This window comes from Cydia fagiglandana, chromosome 22 (assembly GCF_963556715.1).
Source record: "Cydia fagiglandana chromosome 22, ilCydFagi1.1, whole genome shotgun sequence".
Taxonomy (NCBI): domain Eukaryota; kingdom Metazoa; phylum Arthropoda; class Insecta; order Lepidoptera; family Tortricidae; genus Cydia; species Cydia fagiglandana.
In genome coordinates this window covers 9,022,128-9,040,709 of record NC_085953.1, presented here as the reverse complement: position 1 = coordinate 9,040,709, position 18,582 = coordinate 9,022,128, and the positions used below count along the sequence as shown (strand labels likewise).

General features: G+C 38.1%; 1 protein-coding gene across 2 annotated transcripts in view; it reads right to left on the bottom strand.

The window, feature by feature from the left end:
• Positions 1-1,072: 1,072 nt before the first annotated feature.
• Positions 1,073-18,582, bottom strand: part of LOC134675440 (uncharacterized) — a 184,386-nt gene continuing 166,876 nt past the window's right edge. Inside the window, exons 7-9 of one of the 2 annotated variants that reach the window (XR_010099741.1) lie at positions 13,873-13,971; positions 2,783-4,239; positions 1,073-2,642 (exon numbers count right to left, since the gene is read on the bottom strand). Coding sequence is in view for 1 of the 2 variants with exons in the window: in XM_063533708.1 (XP_063389778.1) it covers positions 4,119-4,239; positions 13,873-13,971 (220 nt within the window). In the remaining variant the exon portion in view is untranslated. Of the gene's footprint in view, positions 4,240-13,872; positions 13,972-18,582 lie in introns of both variants that reach the window. The other variant, XM_063533708.1, reaches the window with a different exon arrangement.

The window sequence follows — 18,582 nt, the reverse complement described above, 5'->3', positions numbered from 1 at the left end:
CTTAAATTTCAAATCGGGCGGTATGATAAATTATTGTTAAACTCGCTAAGATACTGCGCGGCTACGGCGTAGCACATTCGTAGCAGCTGCTACAGTTCTTGAATGGCACATATTGCGTGCAATGCCATAGTAAAACGAGTAAGTTTTCGTACACAAAAAGAATATGTATTAATAGTTATTTGTTTTGCAAGGGGAAAAAGTTGTTGTTTCACTCCTCCCTCATACTTATATTGATTATTCCAAAATGAAAAGTGGAATTTTGAACTTAGCGAGGGTTACAAGGCACGAGGGTCATACAAACTTTGCTACCAAATGAAATACAATGTTTTTCACTACACCAGGGCCAGCATAATAGTTAATACAGCAAATCAAATCCAAATGAACTCTCTTAATTATTTATCATTTAAAATCATCACTAAAAGTCATTTAATTTCCCCAGCCAACATGAGGAAACAATTCATTACTCCTAATTACGTTGGACCCTTTTTTGGATGAATGCAACATTCTCATCAGTTAATAAGAACTATACTTCGTTTTTCTTTAGCATTAGAAATAAGGTAAACAATCTTGATGTGTCTTTTTATTGAAAAACACGTTTAAAAAATAAGTCACGGCAAATATGTAACAATTATGAATCTAATACGATCATTTATATTCTTCTGCTTTCATAAGTTATCGTTACTGATTTTTAAAAAGCGTTTTTCAATTAAAAGACATGTCAAGATCGCTCCTTCTTGCAAGTTCTTTCTAATGCTAAAAAAAACGAACTATATAATGTAACTATAAACAGACATCGTAAATGTTATAAGTACTATAAGTATAGCATTTTTGGTGCAGCAGAGTGGTGTTAACGGAATTGGTATAGATAATTACTACTGAAATGGTAAATTAAGGTTAATATTAACGCTAATTAATTATTAGGGTTGAAATTGTTTATACCAATTCCATTAACACCACTCCGCTGCACCGAAAATGCTATAAAATTCACGATGTTTGATTATAAAACAATCAAAATGGAATAAGGTAAAGGGATCCGTTGGTGTCAAACACCAACATTAATAGATCATTCTGCTCTGGAGTAACTATCTTTATTTTCAAAAAAACCACCAATTAATATAGTTACATTTCAAAACATTAAGTATTATGGATAGGTTACGTGTACATCTATTCGACAGTGGCGGTCTGGCGCAAGATCTTACACTAACAAAGGTTCCCCTTTGAGTTATTGTCGATTATTGTCCTTTTAAATTATTGTCCCTTGTCGAGACCGCACTGGATATTTAGAGTAACATCTATTTATGTTTAAATAGCTAATTTATCTTTTGTCCAGTTATACAGAGAAATACTGCTTTATTAATTTTATCATCTTTACTAGATCAAGGGTTTACATCCAAGACAGGAATGACCTTTTTCAATTTCCCTTTTAGATATTTTTATTGTCATATTTTACCAACACACGCGTCCTTGATATACTTATTTGTATATTGATATACGTCATATGATATGATTATTAAATTTCATATGCTACTTCATGATATTTCGCAATAGTCAAATTAATGACGTCACTGTGTTTTTTTTTAACGTAATTACAGTTAATTTTTGTGCGAATGCGGTTTTATGATATAAGCCGGCATTCACCCAAAGTGAAAAATCTTTATACGATATTTTAAGTTCCCATGATTATAAGGGGTACTCGGTATAGACGAAATGTGTAGTTTTCTATTTGTAGTGACGTCAGAACAACGCAGCCATTGCAAACTGCGAAACCTCTACTCTTACCGAAATGTTCAAGATTACATAATTAAACACCTATTCAAATTGCAATACGCATTCAGTAAACACTACTCATTTGTATTATACGCTAACTACTTAATATGAGTTTTAAAAGACAATAAAATAATTTGTAAAACTCTACAGAATATTGTTAGAAAATTATATAGTAATGTTTCGCTAGTTGTAACATATAGGATAGTCGAGCGGAGCCGGGCCGAGCTGTATTCGGCCGAACCTGGTCAAGCCTTTGAGCCTTTGGCTAAGCCTTCAAAAAGGTTGAGCCTTGAGCCGAGCCTTAAGGTCGAGCCGAGCGAGGCCAAGCCTTAACTCGCCACAATAAATAGAAGTTAATGAATTCATTGACTCGCTTAAATCCATAATACATGTGTAATATATTTTAAAGCCAAATTTTATAGTCTGTGAGGTTAATCGACGTATCGCGTCGATACTTATCAAGTCGATAGATATAATAAATATAGTACACAAATAGGTAACAACTTCCTTAGATTACAGCCTTGTCTTTCAGTGCGAAAAACGGTATAGGAATCATGTCAACTAAACTTGAGCGTTTTAATAATACATGCATTTATTGTCAGGACTTTTACAATTTGAAATGTAGGTCCGATCAGGGCAGCCATCGTGACCACATTACAGTACATTCCACAGATTAGATTTTTTTTCACGTCACCTTAGGCTGCGTACACCTACACCTAGGATACACAGATACTAAAAAAGCCGCGCTCGCACGAAGCGCCGATTGCTAATTTACAATATTTACTATTACAATAAACATGAAACATTTAATTGTAGTTAAAGCATTTATGTGTCGGACCTCGGAGCTAAACGTAAGTGCACTCAAAGAATTTAATCTCCGTACCATTCTGTTCCTTGTCACAGTGACAAATTGACAATCAATACGAGAGTCCCTTGGGACCATTCTATTGTCACTGTGACAAGGTACAATATGGAATTGAGATTAAATTCCTCGAACCTGTTACTCGAACATTACATCGACATCTGATTTGTCAAAATTTACAAACAATTTTTAAATGGCAAATTGTGATCATAAAGTTATGCTCGAGAAGAGGATGTTACTGCATTCAACTCACTGGGACCGACTAGCCGTCTTGAAGGCTTTTGGGATATTATACAAGGTAACGATATACTTAGCTCTAATCACAACGATAAATTATACGGGTAAAACGTTATAGGACTACAGTACTTTAAAGAATTAATTTAATTATGCTTCACAGATATTTATTATGGAATTCTATTTGAAGAATCTATGGGAATTAACGGGATTAGTCATTTATTTTAATACTTCAAGGAATTACTTGTATACTCGTACGTTGTGTTGTCATTTTGTAATATCTGAGACAATTTGGTAGGCAACAAACATGTACGTATTACGAATTAATATTACAAAAGATATATGTACATAAATTGTAAAATATACGTATAATTAACAAGCTACTAAGGTACTACAGCGATAAATTACAAGTAAAATAGTATCTCTTAACTTATAAGATACAGATGAGCGTGTGGCTCGAACAGAGATCAAGGTATGAGGCCGTCGGGCTCTGACTGTACCTCCTAACACAGAAATAATAGTACTAGGTCCACAAGACTCACTCTTTAACAAAACGCGTCTACGATCAGGACAGATACGCTAGGCGGCGACAGCGCCACGCGCGGCTTATGGCTAGCCACCAAAATTGGTGTGGAACCGATGTACTTTTAGCAATCTGTCGCAAAGCGACGAAATCGCGGAGTGAGCCACGCCTGCTCCTAATAAAAGCATTGCGCGAAATTCGCGACTGTAGAAAACATAGATTACAATGCTGACGAGCAACGGCTGTTGCCGATTCCATTATCATACCTTAATATAATAAGGTTAAATCTTCTAATACTTAAACTCTAAACACCGATTGTAAAACATACAGATTTATTGTCAGAATATTCCATACTATGTTTTTTATTGTCAAATTCGTTACAATAGGGAATTGACGGATAAAACGTTAATTGCACCTGTATATAACGTGCCGTTATTGTCGTTTGGAAGTCCTGTAATATAAGATTAAAGGCCGCCTACCGCGGCCGAGTAAATTCCAAGACCTTAAACCTATCGAAAAATACTTGATTATTCAAAAAGGGTATATTAAAATGGAAAGATTGCGTATCTACATCGCAATAGGAATTTATAAATATAAAAATATTGCGGGTTAGCTAGACAAGCTCGCGAAGCGGCGTAGATATGCTCCTGATATGGGGAAGAGTTAAAGCCCGAGTGTTGTACGTTGCGGGGAGGCCCCGTGGAATGTGGAGTTCTAGAAGGATCTAGAAGTTCAGTACGCGTAGGGCAGGGGCACGTAGTCCAGGTAGGGGTAGGCGCGGCGCGAGGGGGGCAGCATCACGTCGGAGTAGCGTGAGAACTGCGACACCTGGCGGCTGCCGCTTTGCGGTTTCCTGGGAGACAACATTAACAGTTATTATGAGTTATATTCGCCTAAAATCTAAGATAAATATAAGGTAAGGTAAACGTACTGGTACTCGACGCGGTCCCAGTACATGTCATCTTAGACAATTAGGCCATTTTTGAAGGGCTCTAGCGCCTTAAAAAACAAAAATATCAAAAAAAGCAAAACGGTCCGACACAGATATTGACAATATTAATCTGTGTTGAAAAAATCATTGCTCTAGCTTCAAAAACCACGGAGGAAAACGTGAGTACGTTTGTATGGAGGAGTGACTACTCCTGTTGGCTCTTAAGTCATTGTCAATAGAGGTGTCATCTATTGGACATTAGCATGTCAAGCACTAGTACGTTTACCTTACGCCAAAGTAGTCTGCCATCATGGCAAAGTAGTCTGTGGTAAATCACTATACAAATTGTCAATGTTTTGGATTAGCAATTTTTTTAAAACATTACTAACGATACATGTATAGTTTGTTCATCTACCAAATCATACATAAAGGATAACTCACGTTAGACCGGGCCGTGTCCGGGCCGGAGCTTCCGGCGCATCGTTTTCTATGGAAAGCGTCACGTGATCGCCTGTCATGTCATAGAAAAGTAAGCGCCGGAAGCTCCGGCCCGGACACGGCCCGGTCTAACGTGAGTGATCCATAAGTCTTCTTCTTCCTCGCATTAGCCCGGCATTTTGCCACGGGCCCACGGCTCATGGGAGCCTGGGGTCCGCTAAGTCATACATACATAAGTAATTTACGTAAATTATTAATTTATATTTTGGTTGTGTGCCCGAACCAGGAAAAAATACGCAAATAATAACGAAATGATTACAAGATACATGAGTTATTCCCAGGTTCGTGATTGAATTTAATATTAGATAGATAATAACCTCTATCTGCCCAGAGGCCTATAAAAAGGTCTCCCGTTCCATTGTAATTTGAATCTTTATTTTGACAAATCTAAATTGCATTTGACCTGGCACGTTTTGACGTCTGGGCGGCTACAGGTTAAAGGTAACATAAACATTTTACCGAGAAATAAGCGTGCTAAAGAGTTCTTGAAGATATTGCCATATTTCTAATAATAATTTATTTCATGCTCCGGAAATAGTCAATTGATCATTATTACTTCTAGACAGTTCTGGGAAGTAAGGATTATACGCATTAATCCCTGTTTGGAAGAGTTGTCCGATTTATCCAACGGGTAAAGGTGAATCTTCTGTGAAGATCACAATTTATTAATATTAACTCACATTTATAGACGGGTCTAACGCGAATAATATTCAATAACCTTGATTTACCGACGTTTCGACACAGGTTTCACTGGTCGTGGTCGCGGCTGACTGATGTCCCAGCAAAATGTCAAAACAGAGATTATGTGAGTTAATATGTGTTCAAAACGCGAAAGTTTAAAATACAATTTATTAAGTTGTCATTTTAGTCTATTGCTATGAACAGGGCCGTCTTATACTATGCTGGGGCCCATGGGCACACAAGAATTTTGGGAGTAAAAAAACGAATTAAACTAACATTTTTCTACTATGATCTATTTATTATGGGTAGTCAAATATACTGTTATTGTCTGTCCTTCGGGGCCCCCTGAGGATGGGGGTCCTGGGCACGGGTCCCATGTGCCCTTATGCTAATGACGGTACTGGCTTTGAATTGGAACAGGGCATAAGTATCGGATCTACTGTAATGCTGTGTAATTCTGAATAAAATAATTTTGACAATCTTTTTTAAATTATGTTTTATATAATTTATCGACTTCTTGATGTTGAAAAATTATTCTGTCAATCTATTTTTTACCCGACTACGGCAACGCAAAAGGAGGGTTATGATTTTGACCGGTATGTATGTGGGTATGTATGTATGTATGTATGTATGTTCATCTGTTCCCTCATAACTTCTAAAGTACTTATTATATTTTAACAAACGATGTGTCATTCGAATCGTCTTAATCGTCCGCTGGTTATAGGCTATATGGCGTCACAAAAAAATGAACAATGCGCCCTCTAGAGGTCATAAAGTCACGAACCAAAAAACTAAAATTAAGTAATGATGATGTGTTATACATCATTGGAAAGAGCTCAATTAGCACATTTCAAATATATAAACATTGTTAGCTTTTGCACCCAGCTTTGCTTGCATGAGCCAGATAAAACATTAATTTATCGGTTAGGTGATTCGAACTATGAATCTACATGCGCTCTGGATTCTATCCGCGTGTTACGCGACTACGGCGATACAAGAAGGTTTTTGCAAAAGAAATTTGTTTGGCTGCTATACATGGTGTTTTTTTAATGTCCTGCAACATTTTATAACGTGAATAGGTATAGAAGTCCTGATCAGCAAAAATGTACGAGTATGAAACTGTCAATTTTTTTACAAGATACGTACGCGTTCCGAAGCCGGGCGCCTTCGGCGCCCTCATACTAAAGGAGTCGGGCGGAGCCCGACGTACGCGTTCCAAAGCCGGGCGCCTTCGGCGCCCCCATACTAAAAGAGTCGGGCGTAGCCCGACGTACGCGTTCCAAAGCCGGGCGCCTTCGGCGCCCTCATACTAAAAGAGTCGGGCGGAGCCCGACGTACGCGTTGCAAAGCCAGGCGCCTTCGGCGCCCTCATACTAAAAGTGTCGGGCGTAGCCCGACGTACGCGTTCCAAAGCCGGGCGCCTTCGGCGCCCTCATACTAAAAGAGTCGGGCGGAGCCCGACGTACGCGTTCCAAAGCCGGGCGCCTTCGGCGCCCTCATACTAAAAGAGTCGGGCGGAGCCCGACGTACGCGTTGCAAAGCCGGGCGCCTTCGGCGCCCTCATACTAAAAGTGTCGGGCGTAGCCCGACATACGCGTTCCAAAGCCGGGCGCCGAAGGCGCCCTCATAATAAAAGAGTCGGGCGTAGCCCGACGTACGCGTTCCAAAGCCGGGCGCTGAAGGCACCCTCATACTAAAAGTGTCGAGCGTAACCCGACGTACGCGTTCCAAAGCCGGGCGCCGAAGGCGCCCTCATACTAAAAGAGTCGGGCGTAGCCCGACGTACGCGTTCCAAATCCGGGCGCCTTCGGCGCCGTCATACTAAAAGAGTCGGGCGTCGCCCGACGTACGCGTTCCAAAGCCGGGCGCCTTCGGCGCCCTCATACTAAAAGAGTCGGGCGGAGCCCGACGTACGCGTTGCAAAGCCGGGCGCCTTGGGCGCCCTCATACTAAAAGTGTCGGGTGTAGCCCGACGTACGCGTTCCAAAGCCGGGCGCCTTCGGCGCCCTCATACTAAAAGAGTCGGGCGGAGCCCGACGTACACGTTGCAAAGCCGGGCGCCTTCGGCGCCCCCATACTAAAAGAGTCGGGCGTAGCCCGACAAACGCGTTCCAAAACCGGGCGCCTTCGGCGCCCTCATACTAAAAGTGTCGGGCGGAGCCCGACGTACGCGTTCCAAAGCCGGGCGCCTTCAGCGCCCTCATACTAAAAGAGTCGGGCGGAGCCCGACGTACGCGTTGCAAAGCCGGGCGCCTTCGGCGCCCTCATACTAAAAGTGTCGGGCGTAGCCCGACATACGCGTCCCAAAGCCGGGCGCCTTCGGCGCCCTCATAATAAAAGGACGCAGTAATATAAAGTGACTTCAAAAAGTTAGTAACGAAATCATAACCCCAAAATTAATTAAATAAATAATAAGTTCAAAAACTAAAACCCGACTACTGCAAATCGCGCTCTAAAAAGTATGAAACAAGATAGAATTCTTATCTAAAATTATCAAGCAGGAAATATTATAATTGTTACCATTTTTTTATATAAAAATACAACATAATATAATTTACTGATTTTTATATATTTACAGAGATTCAGAGGATCGCCGTGGTCGTATGCCACGATTATAAACTTAAAAGTAATGTGGCATACGACCACGGCTATCCTCTGAATCTCTGTAAATATATAAAAATCAGTAAATTATATTACGTTGTATTTTTATATAAAAAAATGGTAACATTTATAATATTTCCTGCTTGATAATTTTAGATAAGAATTCTATCTTGTTTCATACTTTTTAGAGCGCGATTTGCAGTAGTCGGGTTTTAGTTTTTGAACTTATTATTTATATTTGTAAAGTAATGTGAAGAATTTTTGCATATTTTTATATTTCATACACAATTAATACTGGTTATGAATACCGAGACGAGCCAAATACTTCCCACGTGAATCCACGTATATAAGTTATTAATAACTCAGGGGCTTTGACTTTCTGAACTCACAGTTCAATAACCTTGGAATTAATACATGTAATACAATGATACCAAAGACATAGGCATGTAACTTCGTATAAGATGAATAAAGTCTAAGAAAAACACGTGCCTTGGAAATCAAGAAAAAGTCATTCTCGGATAGATGGCGCACATACCTTTAGCCTATTCTCGGCTAGATGGCGTGACACCGTTTCATTTAACACATAGATATCAGTGAGTGAACATGGGTCAAAATGATATAAAAATAATAAAATCATTTATCCATATATATTCACGTGTTTATTTTGAGTTATAGTCGTGTGTCGATAGATGGCAGTAAATTTACAGTGACTACAACATTTACTATGACAGGACCCCTCTATACTATCTATGCTTTTTGATGATACTATGACCAGTAAAAATTAATTAGTTCCACTGTTTTTGAATACTAACTTAAATTAATAATGAGTCCTACAAGCTTGCCATTATTGCTAGAATAATATTTGGTATTGAAAACATTAATCAAACGTCAATTGATTATAACTATTCAGTTCAATATAATTTAAGATTTATTGTTACAATTATTACTTACTTACATTTCAAAGGGATAAGTTCGCCTTTGTTTTCTTACTAATTGTATGTTATTTTTAGTATGTCTTTTTGTACAATAAAGAGTTTACTACTACTACTACATTTCAATTTACTTAAGTCAAGTCAAAGTCAAGTCAAGTCAAAAATACTTTATTCATGTAGGCCTAGTAACAAGCACTTATGAACGTTTTACATAATAATATATTATCTTAAGCTAATTATCAGAGCAATTTATTGAAGTTAATATTATTCCATAGTAATATTGGATTATTATACAGATCAAATTTAATACTAAGAATTTCACAAAAAGATCGTCGAACATAAAAAAAAAATTGTATAAAAAATACTAGTCTAGAATGTTTCTAGAATAAAATCTAAATGTCAATAACAAATGTCAATAAAACTTAACAAAGAAGTACATACATTGAATTATCTATTTCGAGTCACAATTAATCCCACGTTGTTTTATCACTCATGTAGTCTTGTGTGGTATAATAAGCTTTAGAAATAAGTTTACGCTTTACATAATTTTTAAATTTATTAATTGATAATTCAGTAATATGGTTTGGAAGTTTATTATAAAATCTTACACAATTACCCATGAATGATTTTTTAATTTTATGGAGCCGTGTGAAGGGCACTGCGAGCTTATGTTTATTTCTAGTATTAATATTATGAATGTCACAATTTTTCCTAAAATTAACAATATTTTTATGTACATACAGAATATTCTCATAAATATATTGACAGTGCACTGTCATTATGTCAATTTCCTTGAATTTATCTCTAAGTGAGTCTCTATGGTTCAATTTATATATTGCTCGAATAGCCCGCTTCTGCAGAACAAAAATGGTATTTATCTCTGAAGCACCGCCCCACAGTAAAATACCATATGCCATAATGCTATGGAAGTAACTAAAATATACTAATCGAGCTGTTTTCACATCAGTTAACTGACGGATTTTGCTCACTGCAAAAGCTGCAGAACTCAGTCTACTCGAAAGAGTAGCAATATGGGGACCCCACTGAAGTTTAGAATCTAAAGTTATACCAAGAAAAACTGTACTATCAACTAATTCCAATTCCTCATCCTTCACAATGACACTTGTTTGCACATGCCTTACGTTACTACTAGTGACAAACTGAATACATTTAGTCTTTTTCTCATTTAACAATAAATTATTAACATTGAACCAATTTACTACCTTTGAAATAGCATCGTTTACATCATTGTACGCTTGTTGCTGTCGTTTGACTTTGAAAATAAGTGAGGTGTCGTCTGCAAACAATACTATGTCATGGTGGGTCTTTACAAGGAATGGCAAGTCATTTATGTAGATAAGGAACAGGAAAGGCCCCAATATTGACCCCTGTGGTACACCCATAGAGACCAATGACCCCGGTGATCGCTGTCCACTCACATCGACCCTTTGTATTCTACCATTTAAGTAGGACTTAAGTAAATTCAGTGCCGATCCTCTAACTCCATAATAGTGTAGTTTCCTGATCAATGTTTCATGACAAACGCAGTCGAACGCCTTAGACAAATCACAGAAGACACCTAAAGCATCTCGTGACTCCTCCCAGGCATCGAAAATATGCTTAATTAGCTCAACACCAGCATCGGTTGTTGAGCGACCCCGTGTGAAACCAAACTGCTTATTATGCATTAAATTATTGCCGTTAAAATGTCGTACTAATTGTGAAAGAACTAATTTTTCAAAAATCTTGCTGAATGTTGGTAGCACAGATATCGGTCTAAAGTTAGTGGGGTCAGAGCTGCTACCAGATTTAAACAAAGGAGTTATTTTACTATGTTTCATTAAATCAGGAAACTCGCCGCAATCGACACTGTTGTTAAATATAACTACCAAGTCAGGCGCTACAATTTCTACTAAGGATTTGACAGCATGGACAGAGACTCCCCAGAGGTCATTCGTTTTTTTGACATTAATTGATTTAAACGCCTTTATTACATCTGAGGTACAAACATGTTCAAAATGAAGGTCTCTACAACACTCTGGAGCGTTATCTTTTAATAATGTAACAGCAGATGAGGGTGATGAATTTAAATCCTTAGTTGTGGATACTGGTACCTCGGTGAAAAATTTTTCAAATTCAGTAGCTACTTCTAAATTGGAATCTATAATTTTGTTATCAATATTTAGTTTCAGTTCTTTCATTGTGTGTTTCGAGCGACCAGTCTCCACATTAATAACTTTCCAAGTTGCTTTAATAATGTCCGGACTATTTTTAATTTTCTGACTTAGATAATTCCGCTTAGCTATATGACAATCTATTTTAAACTTCTTCGAATATTCCTTGACATGTTCTTTAAATTCATCACTCGTATTAAACCGCCGTTCCTCATACAAAGCATACAGTTCACGTCTCCGTTGATGTAAGTAACTTAAATAATTCATCAGTATCTTTTTATCAAAGTCAAAATACAAATATCAATCATCAGAGCGGTCTCTCTAAGAATTAGAGGATCGAGAAGAAGAATAGAAAGATTTGGATCTGTAGACGGCTGTGGAATACCCATCCTTGAAGATTAGATCTCTCTGCTTTCTATCGCACAACTGTTTTTTAAATACGTTTAAAATTGTATTATTTAACGTAATAAATGTGTTATCTCTCAGTATCTATTTTGTGTTCTTTATTAATTTACATTAACTGTTGTTATTTGGGGAAAACAGTAAATATTTATTGTATTGTATCTGTTCGCGTTTATGTCAAGACACTCTGTATAAAGTATCACTGTGTACCTACTATATACAGGTCGATTTTAACCGTAAGCTATATTTCTAGGTGAATACGTCAGACGGAATATGTCGTATAATGATATAATGAACGACTTTTATTGCGGGTCCATGGAAATCGCAAAAAATATCGGAATACTTACACCATGATTCGAAGAAAACTAATTACATCTCATATTACAAAAAATATTTTACACTATCCATTACCTGTCAAATACAGCGAAACCTTCAAAGATTTTAATATTCGAATTACGCAGATGATCGTAATCTAGCCTCAATTTAGGCGATACCGAACTTTGCAGTCTTAGGCAAAATGTCCTATCTTTATACGAATATAATGTGAGTTACGACATTCTTAATTTATCAGTCTCGTGTACATAATACCGTACTTACACAAAATGCGTTATACCGGGTGTGGCCTGTAATATGAGCAAAAAATTAAACTGTAGGCTGTACTCCTCATACTGACTAACAATTGTTCAGCGACTTTTAAAAATAACTTGTGGTATGATTTTTAATACACTTTAAAGTTTATTCTAAGACGCAATGTATTGCGAATTTTGTTTTGTTTAAGGCGTGACAAGCAACGTCAATCACAATGATATGGCGTGGCGATGGCGTCCATTGAAGATAATATTTATTTTGTATGAAAAATAGGGAGTCTAAATAATTCATCATTTTTAAAAGTTGTAGAACAAAAGTGTCACCGTTTGAGGAGTACAATCTATAATTTAATTATTTGCTCATGTTACAGGCCACACCCGGTATTTTGTACGAAAAAGCCGTGACTTACGTCGTTCTTCATTTGTCAGTGTCATTCGAGATTCAACTGACGACTGACAAGGGTCGTCCCGATATTCTAATACGCGGCCAATTTTGACGGGCTGATTAAGACGGCAATTGATGTCGATGCCGAAATTATTTCGACAATTTTGTAAATAATCTGATCTGATCTTGATTTTGTGTCTATTAGATTGTCGAGTTTTATTCGTATTTGAAAAATGTAAATAATTTAGTTATGGGGGCGAAACGAGTACGAAATGTTAATCTAATTTTATTGTTTAACTCACGTATTTTTTAAAATAAAATTAACTTTTGTCACCAAAAAAAAAAATATAACCACTACGTTTTTTGTAGGTAACGAAGAAGTTGACACAATGTCAGATATCGGATATTTAGAGTTGCAATAAGAATAAATGAAAAAAGTTTTGCAATTAGGTCATGAAAGGATGACTAACGCTCGCTTACACTAAAAGAATAAGTTACATTAATGTTATTACGAATAGCAATCGCGTTCTATAGAAAACGCTGTAATCGATATTTATGTAATCACAAGCACTGGTACATTTTTGCCCCCGAAATCCCGGGCTATGTGTATGACTTACTTGTTGTGCCTGGTGCTGGGATCGTCTCCGTACTCCGCCTGTAGGTTCTGTAGTAGGACGGGTACTGATTCACTGTATGACGTACTCTCGTGATTGATTCACTGTACACTTACTTGTTGTGCCTGGTGCTGGGATCGTCTCCGTACTCCGCCTGTAGGTTCAGTAGTAGTACGGGTACTGATTCACTGTATGACATACTCTAGTGATTGATTCACTGTACACTTACTTGTTGTGCCTGGTGCTGGGATCGTCTCCGTACTCCGCCTGTAGGTTCAGTAGTAGTACGGGTACTGATTCACTGTATGACGTACTCTAGTGACTGATTCACTGTACACTTACTTGTTGTGCCTGGTGCTGGGATCGTCTCCGTACTCCGCCTGTAGGTTCAGTAGTAGTACGGGTACTGATTCACTGTATGACGTACTCTAGTGACTGATTCACTGTACACTTACTTGTTGTGCCTGGTGCTGGGATCGTCTCCGTACTCCGCCTGTAGGTTCAGTAGTAGTACGGGTACTGATTCACTGTATGACGTACTCTAGTGACTGATTCACTGTACACTTACTTGTTGTGCCTGGTGCTGGGATCGTCTCCGTACTCCGCCTGTAGGTTCAGTAGTAGTACGGGTACTGATTCACTGTATGACATACTCTAGTGATTGATTTACTGTACACTTACTTGTTGTGCCTGGTGCTGGGATCGTCTCCGTACTCCGCCTGTAGGTTCTGTAGGCCACGTTGCTCCTGCTCGCCGTAATAGTACGGGTACTCGTCATTGCTGCAACAAATAAGAATATTTAATGTTTGTCGTCCCCAATATTATAGGCGAGACTAAGGCTCACCGTCTTCGCTGGCTTCGCGTTTTGAGAATGGAGGAGGATCGCGGCGCTAAGCCGGCATACCTGGGACGCCCGGTAGGGCGGAGGCCGATCGGACGTCCCGGGTACCGCTGGGGCGACGCGGTTGAAGCGGATTGGCGCGATCTCCATGCCGATAACTGGCGGGAGATGGCACAGGATCGAGACAACTGGCGTGTACTCGTGTCGGAGGCCAAGACTCTTTTTGGGTCGTTGCGCCATTAAGTAAGTAAATAATGTTTGTCGTCATAATAACATCAATGCTTATTTCAATATTTTAGATAGATAAAATTTTAAAAGTTAGAGGGAGTAAAAGGGTCATTTAATCCATTCTATCCCGAATGATGTACCCTTTACATTAGGCCCTAATGTCAATTTCGTTGTGTGTGTGATTATTAAGGTGTCATACAGAGCACTTTTTAACTAAATAGGTAAGCGTTCAAACATGGTAGTGTATTAACCAATCATATCACTGTCTATGGAACGCCAAATCGAAAATGCATTAAACGAAATTACAGTAAATACGTTTTTGTTGATTATAAAATATTCGAAAGCGCAAAAACATGTATGATCTATTGAGTTTGATTTGATGATTCTGTAAAATAATTTATTTTTTATATAGCAACCCTGCTGTATATTAAATACACCAATTGCCGATATGTCGGTGTCGCTATCAACATTATATTGCTTAATTTGAAAGGCCTACAGCAGCGGTCGGCAACCTTTTAGCAGCCAGGGGCCACATAGTAGTTAAAGAAGTTGACGCGGGCCGCACTTTGTTAATATTTATGACTTTATCAGACATAGTCGTTTGTCAATATTACATGCAAAATAGCCAGGGAGGCTCGCGGGCCGCAAGTGAGAAGTTCGCGGGCCGCATGTGGCCCGCGGGCCGCTTGTTGCCGACCGCTGGCCTACAGTCAAACGGAAGTGTTTCAAACAATTGTTGATTTTAGATACTTCAGATTAATTACCAATTAGTGTCGAAAGCAGTCGGCTTTGATCGCAATACTTTGAAGACTGTTTTTCTTATTCCAAACAAGAAGGTCGTATCTCTATATAGGTTTTGTAGTACTTTACGACTTTCCACTGTAGGTCGATGGACTTATATCGCTAATTCTCTCAAATTTTGTGTTCTGAAGTAGCAAAGTTTTTGAACAATGAGGTAAAAGGCTGCTTGTTCAGCGTGACAGATATTAGGATTGTTTCATTAAGGGTCCTTTAAAAAGAGCTTACATTAAAAATAACTGCCTAAATCACTTTTAAAGTTTTCTTTATTAGTCTAAGAATAAACATTAGCAAGTCGTTTTTTTAGGGTTCCGTACCCAAAGGGTAAAACGGGACCCTATTACTAAGACTTCGCTGTCCGTCCGTCCGTCCGTCCGTCCGTCCGTCTGTCACCAGGCTGTATCTCACGAACGGTGATGTATTTCTGTTGCCGCTATAACAACAAATACTAAAAACAGAATAAAATAAAGATTTAAATGGGGCTCCCATACAACAAACGTGATTTTTGACCAAAGTTAAGCAACGTCGGGAGTGGTCAGTACTTGGATGGGTGACCGTTTTCTTTTTGCTTTTTTTTGTTTTTTTTTTTGCATTGTGGTACGGAACCCTTCGTGCGCGAGTCCGACTCGCACTTGCCCGGTTTTTTAATGCTTAAAACGGAAAATTAGGTCGCGCAGTCGGTAAAGTCCGTAAACGTTTAGAAAGAGTTATGTTCCTAATGTTCCTATTCTGAATTGAACAGTGAACGCATATATTTAGTATGGAAACCGCCTTTAGGAACATTACCGTTCAAATTCTCGGGCCAAATTAGCACACATACAAAATTACGCCTACATTTAAATAAGACGACGCGTTTACAGAGCCTGTAATCAAAGCTGGTAAACAAAATAATAGTCATCTTTTTTACACTAATGGTACATATAGCTAAGTGTAGATGAAATGCATATAATGTCAATAACTACCAATCAGCGACATTAATCCGCTAATAACCTTCTTGCTATACGTACTGGCCGCTGAGAGTTTGCGGTTCATATTTGATTAGAATATGACTTGGACAGGGATAGGTTTATGCCATACATTGAAGAACCAGTCAAATAATACACGTATAATAATTTAATGCAGATTAAAAGATAACTAGTTAAAATGTTGTTGTGAAATGACAGACTAACTCAACATAAGTAAATAAATCATTGTTGTATAAATGTATTCCGCTATAATAAGTATTTTGTATAATAAGTATTTTATTATCAATTTGTATGGCAGTGCGAAGTCACATTCAGGTATAGTCTGTCCGTTTTTCTAAGATCGAGTACGCCATTGTAAATGTATGGTAAACTTGATCTTAGAATTCGGACTGGCTATACAGCCTGCAAAATTTACATGGGTAGGTACACGAATCGGGTCAAAAATATTGAATAGGCGGAGTCACAATAAATCCCCACTTTCAGTTCCAATGGAAATATTTTATATGTATATAGCCGCTCAAGCAAGTTTGTCAGTAGAAAAAGGTGCAAAATTAAAATTTTGTATGGGACCACACCCGTTCGCGCGCTTACATTTTTTAAATTTGCAGCTCTTTTCTACTGATGGAAATGGCTTGAGAGAGAACCTACATATATGTGACGGTAGAGGGTGGATTCGAATGATCAACATTTTCAGATAATGTGTGTATTTGTACAATTAATTCAGTGGAAGTGTATCTACATATAGAAGACCGGGTATGATTATCTCACGAATTATATCTCATGAATAGAACATATTCTAGATATCTTTCCAGGCATCCACTTAATTTCATGTCTCTCTAATTGGACAGCTTTTTTCCATAGTTCTCTGCGAATAGCATCTTGTGAAAATCTGAATGGAAAGTAATGTAAAATGATAATATCAAATTTGATTATTAATTTGAAATAATTAGGTAGTTTTTTACAGCTCCATTTCATGAATTAAAAAAGGAAAATACAAATCTGTAAGAAAGAATTCATTACTACATTTATAATTATATAGAAAATACCTAAACCAAGCACAAGTTAATAAAATAGTCTACTTCATTTGGCATAACACCATCCCTATTATCCTCGCAATTTAAAAAGTCGTATGTTGTTATGAAAGTCGTATGCAGTTATTACGTTTTAGCTTAGCACGGTAGTATTGAAAACAAATCGTTATGTTTATTCCAAATTTTACTGAAGTTATCTGTTTACTACAAGTGAAAAGTGATTCCACTATCCTTGGTATGAACTAAAATAACTTCTGCACCACTTCACGACACATGAAGACATTTTTAATTACAAAAAAACGTTGATTTTATAAATCAATTTAGCCATCCGTCACTGACTGTCATCTCGGACGAACTGAAGTTGCGAATCGAATAGTTTGTAAGCACCGCCTACAATCGAATAGTTTACGTTGGGTCATAACTGAGTGGACAGAATACTTCCATGTATATCAGTTCGCTGGAATTGAAGGATTGTGTCGCTTAGTTTCAAACTCGGGTAAATCTATTACTTTTTGTTATAACTTAAAACCAAAATCGCATAACCTTTTACCAGAGTTTGAAGTTAACACATTCACTGCCCCCGACGCACATGTGCGTCCACCGTCATACAAGTTGGTTCCCAGGCCACGCCCCCTGGCAGTGAATGCGTTAAGCGACACAATTGTGAAGAAATTCGGTTGTGTCATCGCTCAGATGGTTATCCTTATAGGAATACACGCCAACCAATAAGTAATAATTTCAACCAGACTAAGTTACTTGCGCCTAAGATGGCCCATCGTTATTATTATTTTTTATTTTGCTTATTTTTAATATCAACTTGCACTTTTGTCTATACTAAAGCGAACATAAAATAAACACAAAATTTTAACCTATCTCTTATAAAAGTATGAACTTTTGAAATTAGGCAAACTTAAGAACTGGGCCATCTTTCTTTCTGATGGAAACGTCCTTATATGCACATGAAGCAGTGAAAGCCACATTTTGCTATCTGTACGTGATAGTGAGGAAACCTGCATACATCTGCGAAGAAATTCAAAGGTGTATGTGAAGTCCCCAATCCGCATTGGGCTAGCGTGGGGACTATAGCCCAAGCCCTCTCGCGCTCGAGAGGAGGCCTGTGCCCAGCAGTGGGACGTATATAGCCTGAATTAGTATATTATTATAACGTGCACACTAGCACCGCTAAATAATAGTGATTATTTAAATTTAACGACAGGTATTTAAAAAGGGGGGCCGCTAAGCCGCTATGGACTATATTGCATGCGTCCAAAGTTAAAACGGCCGTTTTTGTTTTGAGTTCATAGATCGACGAATCCAGCAACATAAAAACTAGTTTGATGTATTCAAAAGGTACTTAAATACACAATACAGTACTTAGCGGCCTCCTTTTTTAATACCTGTCGGTAAATTTAAATAATCACGATTATTTAGCAGTGGCGCTAGTGTGCACGTTGATGGGCTCTTGAGCTAGAGCTTAGTGAATCCTACGCGGTCGGTATCGGCAATTAGTCTGAGTGTTCGTGGACGT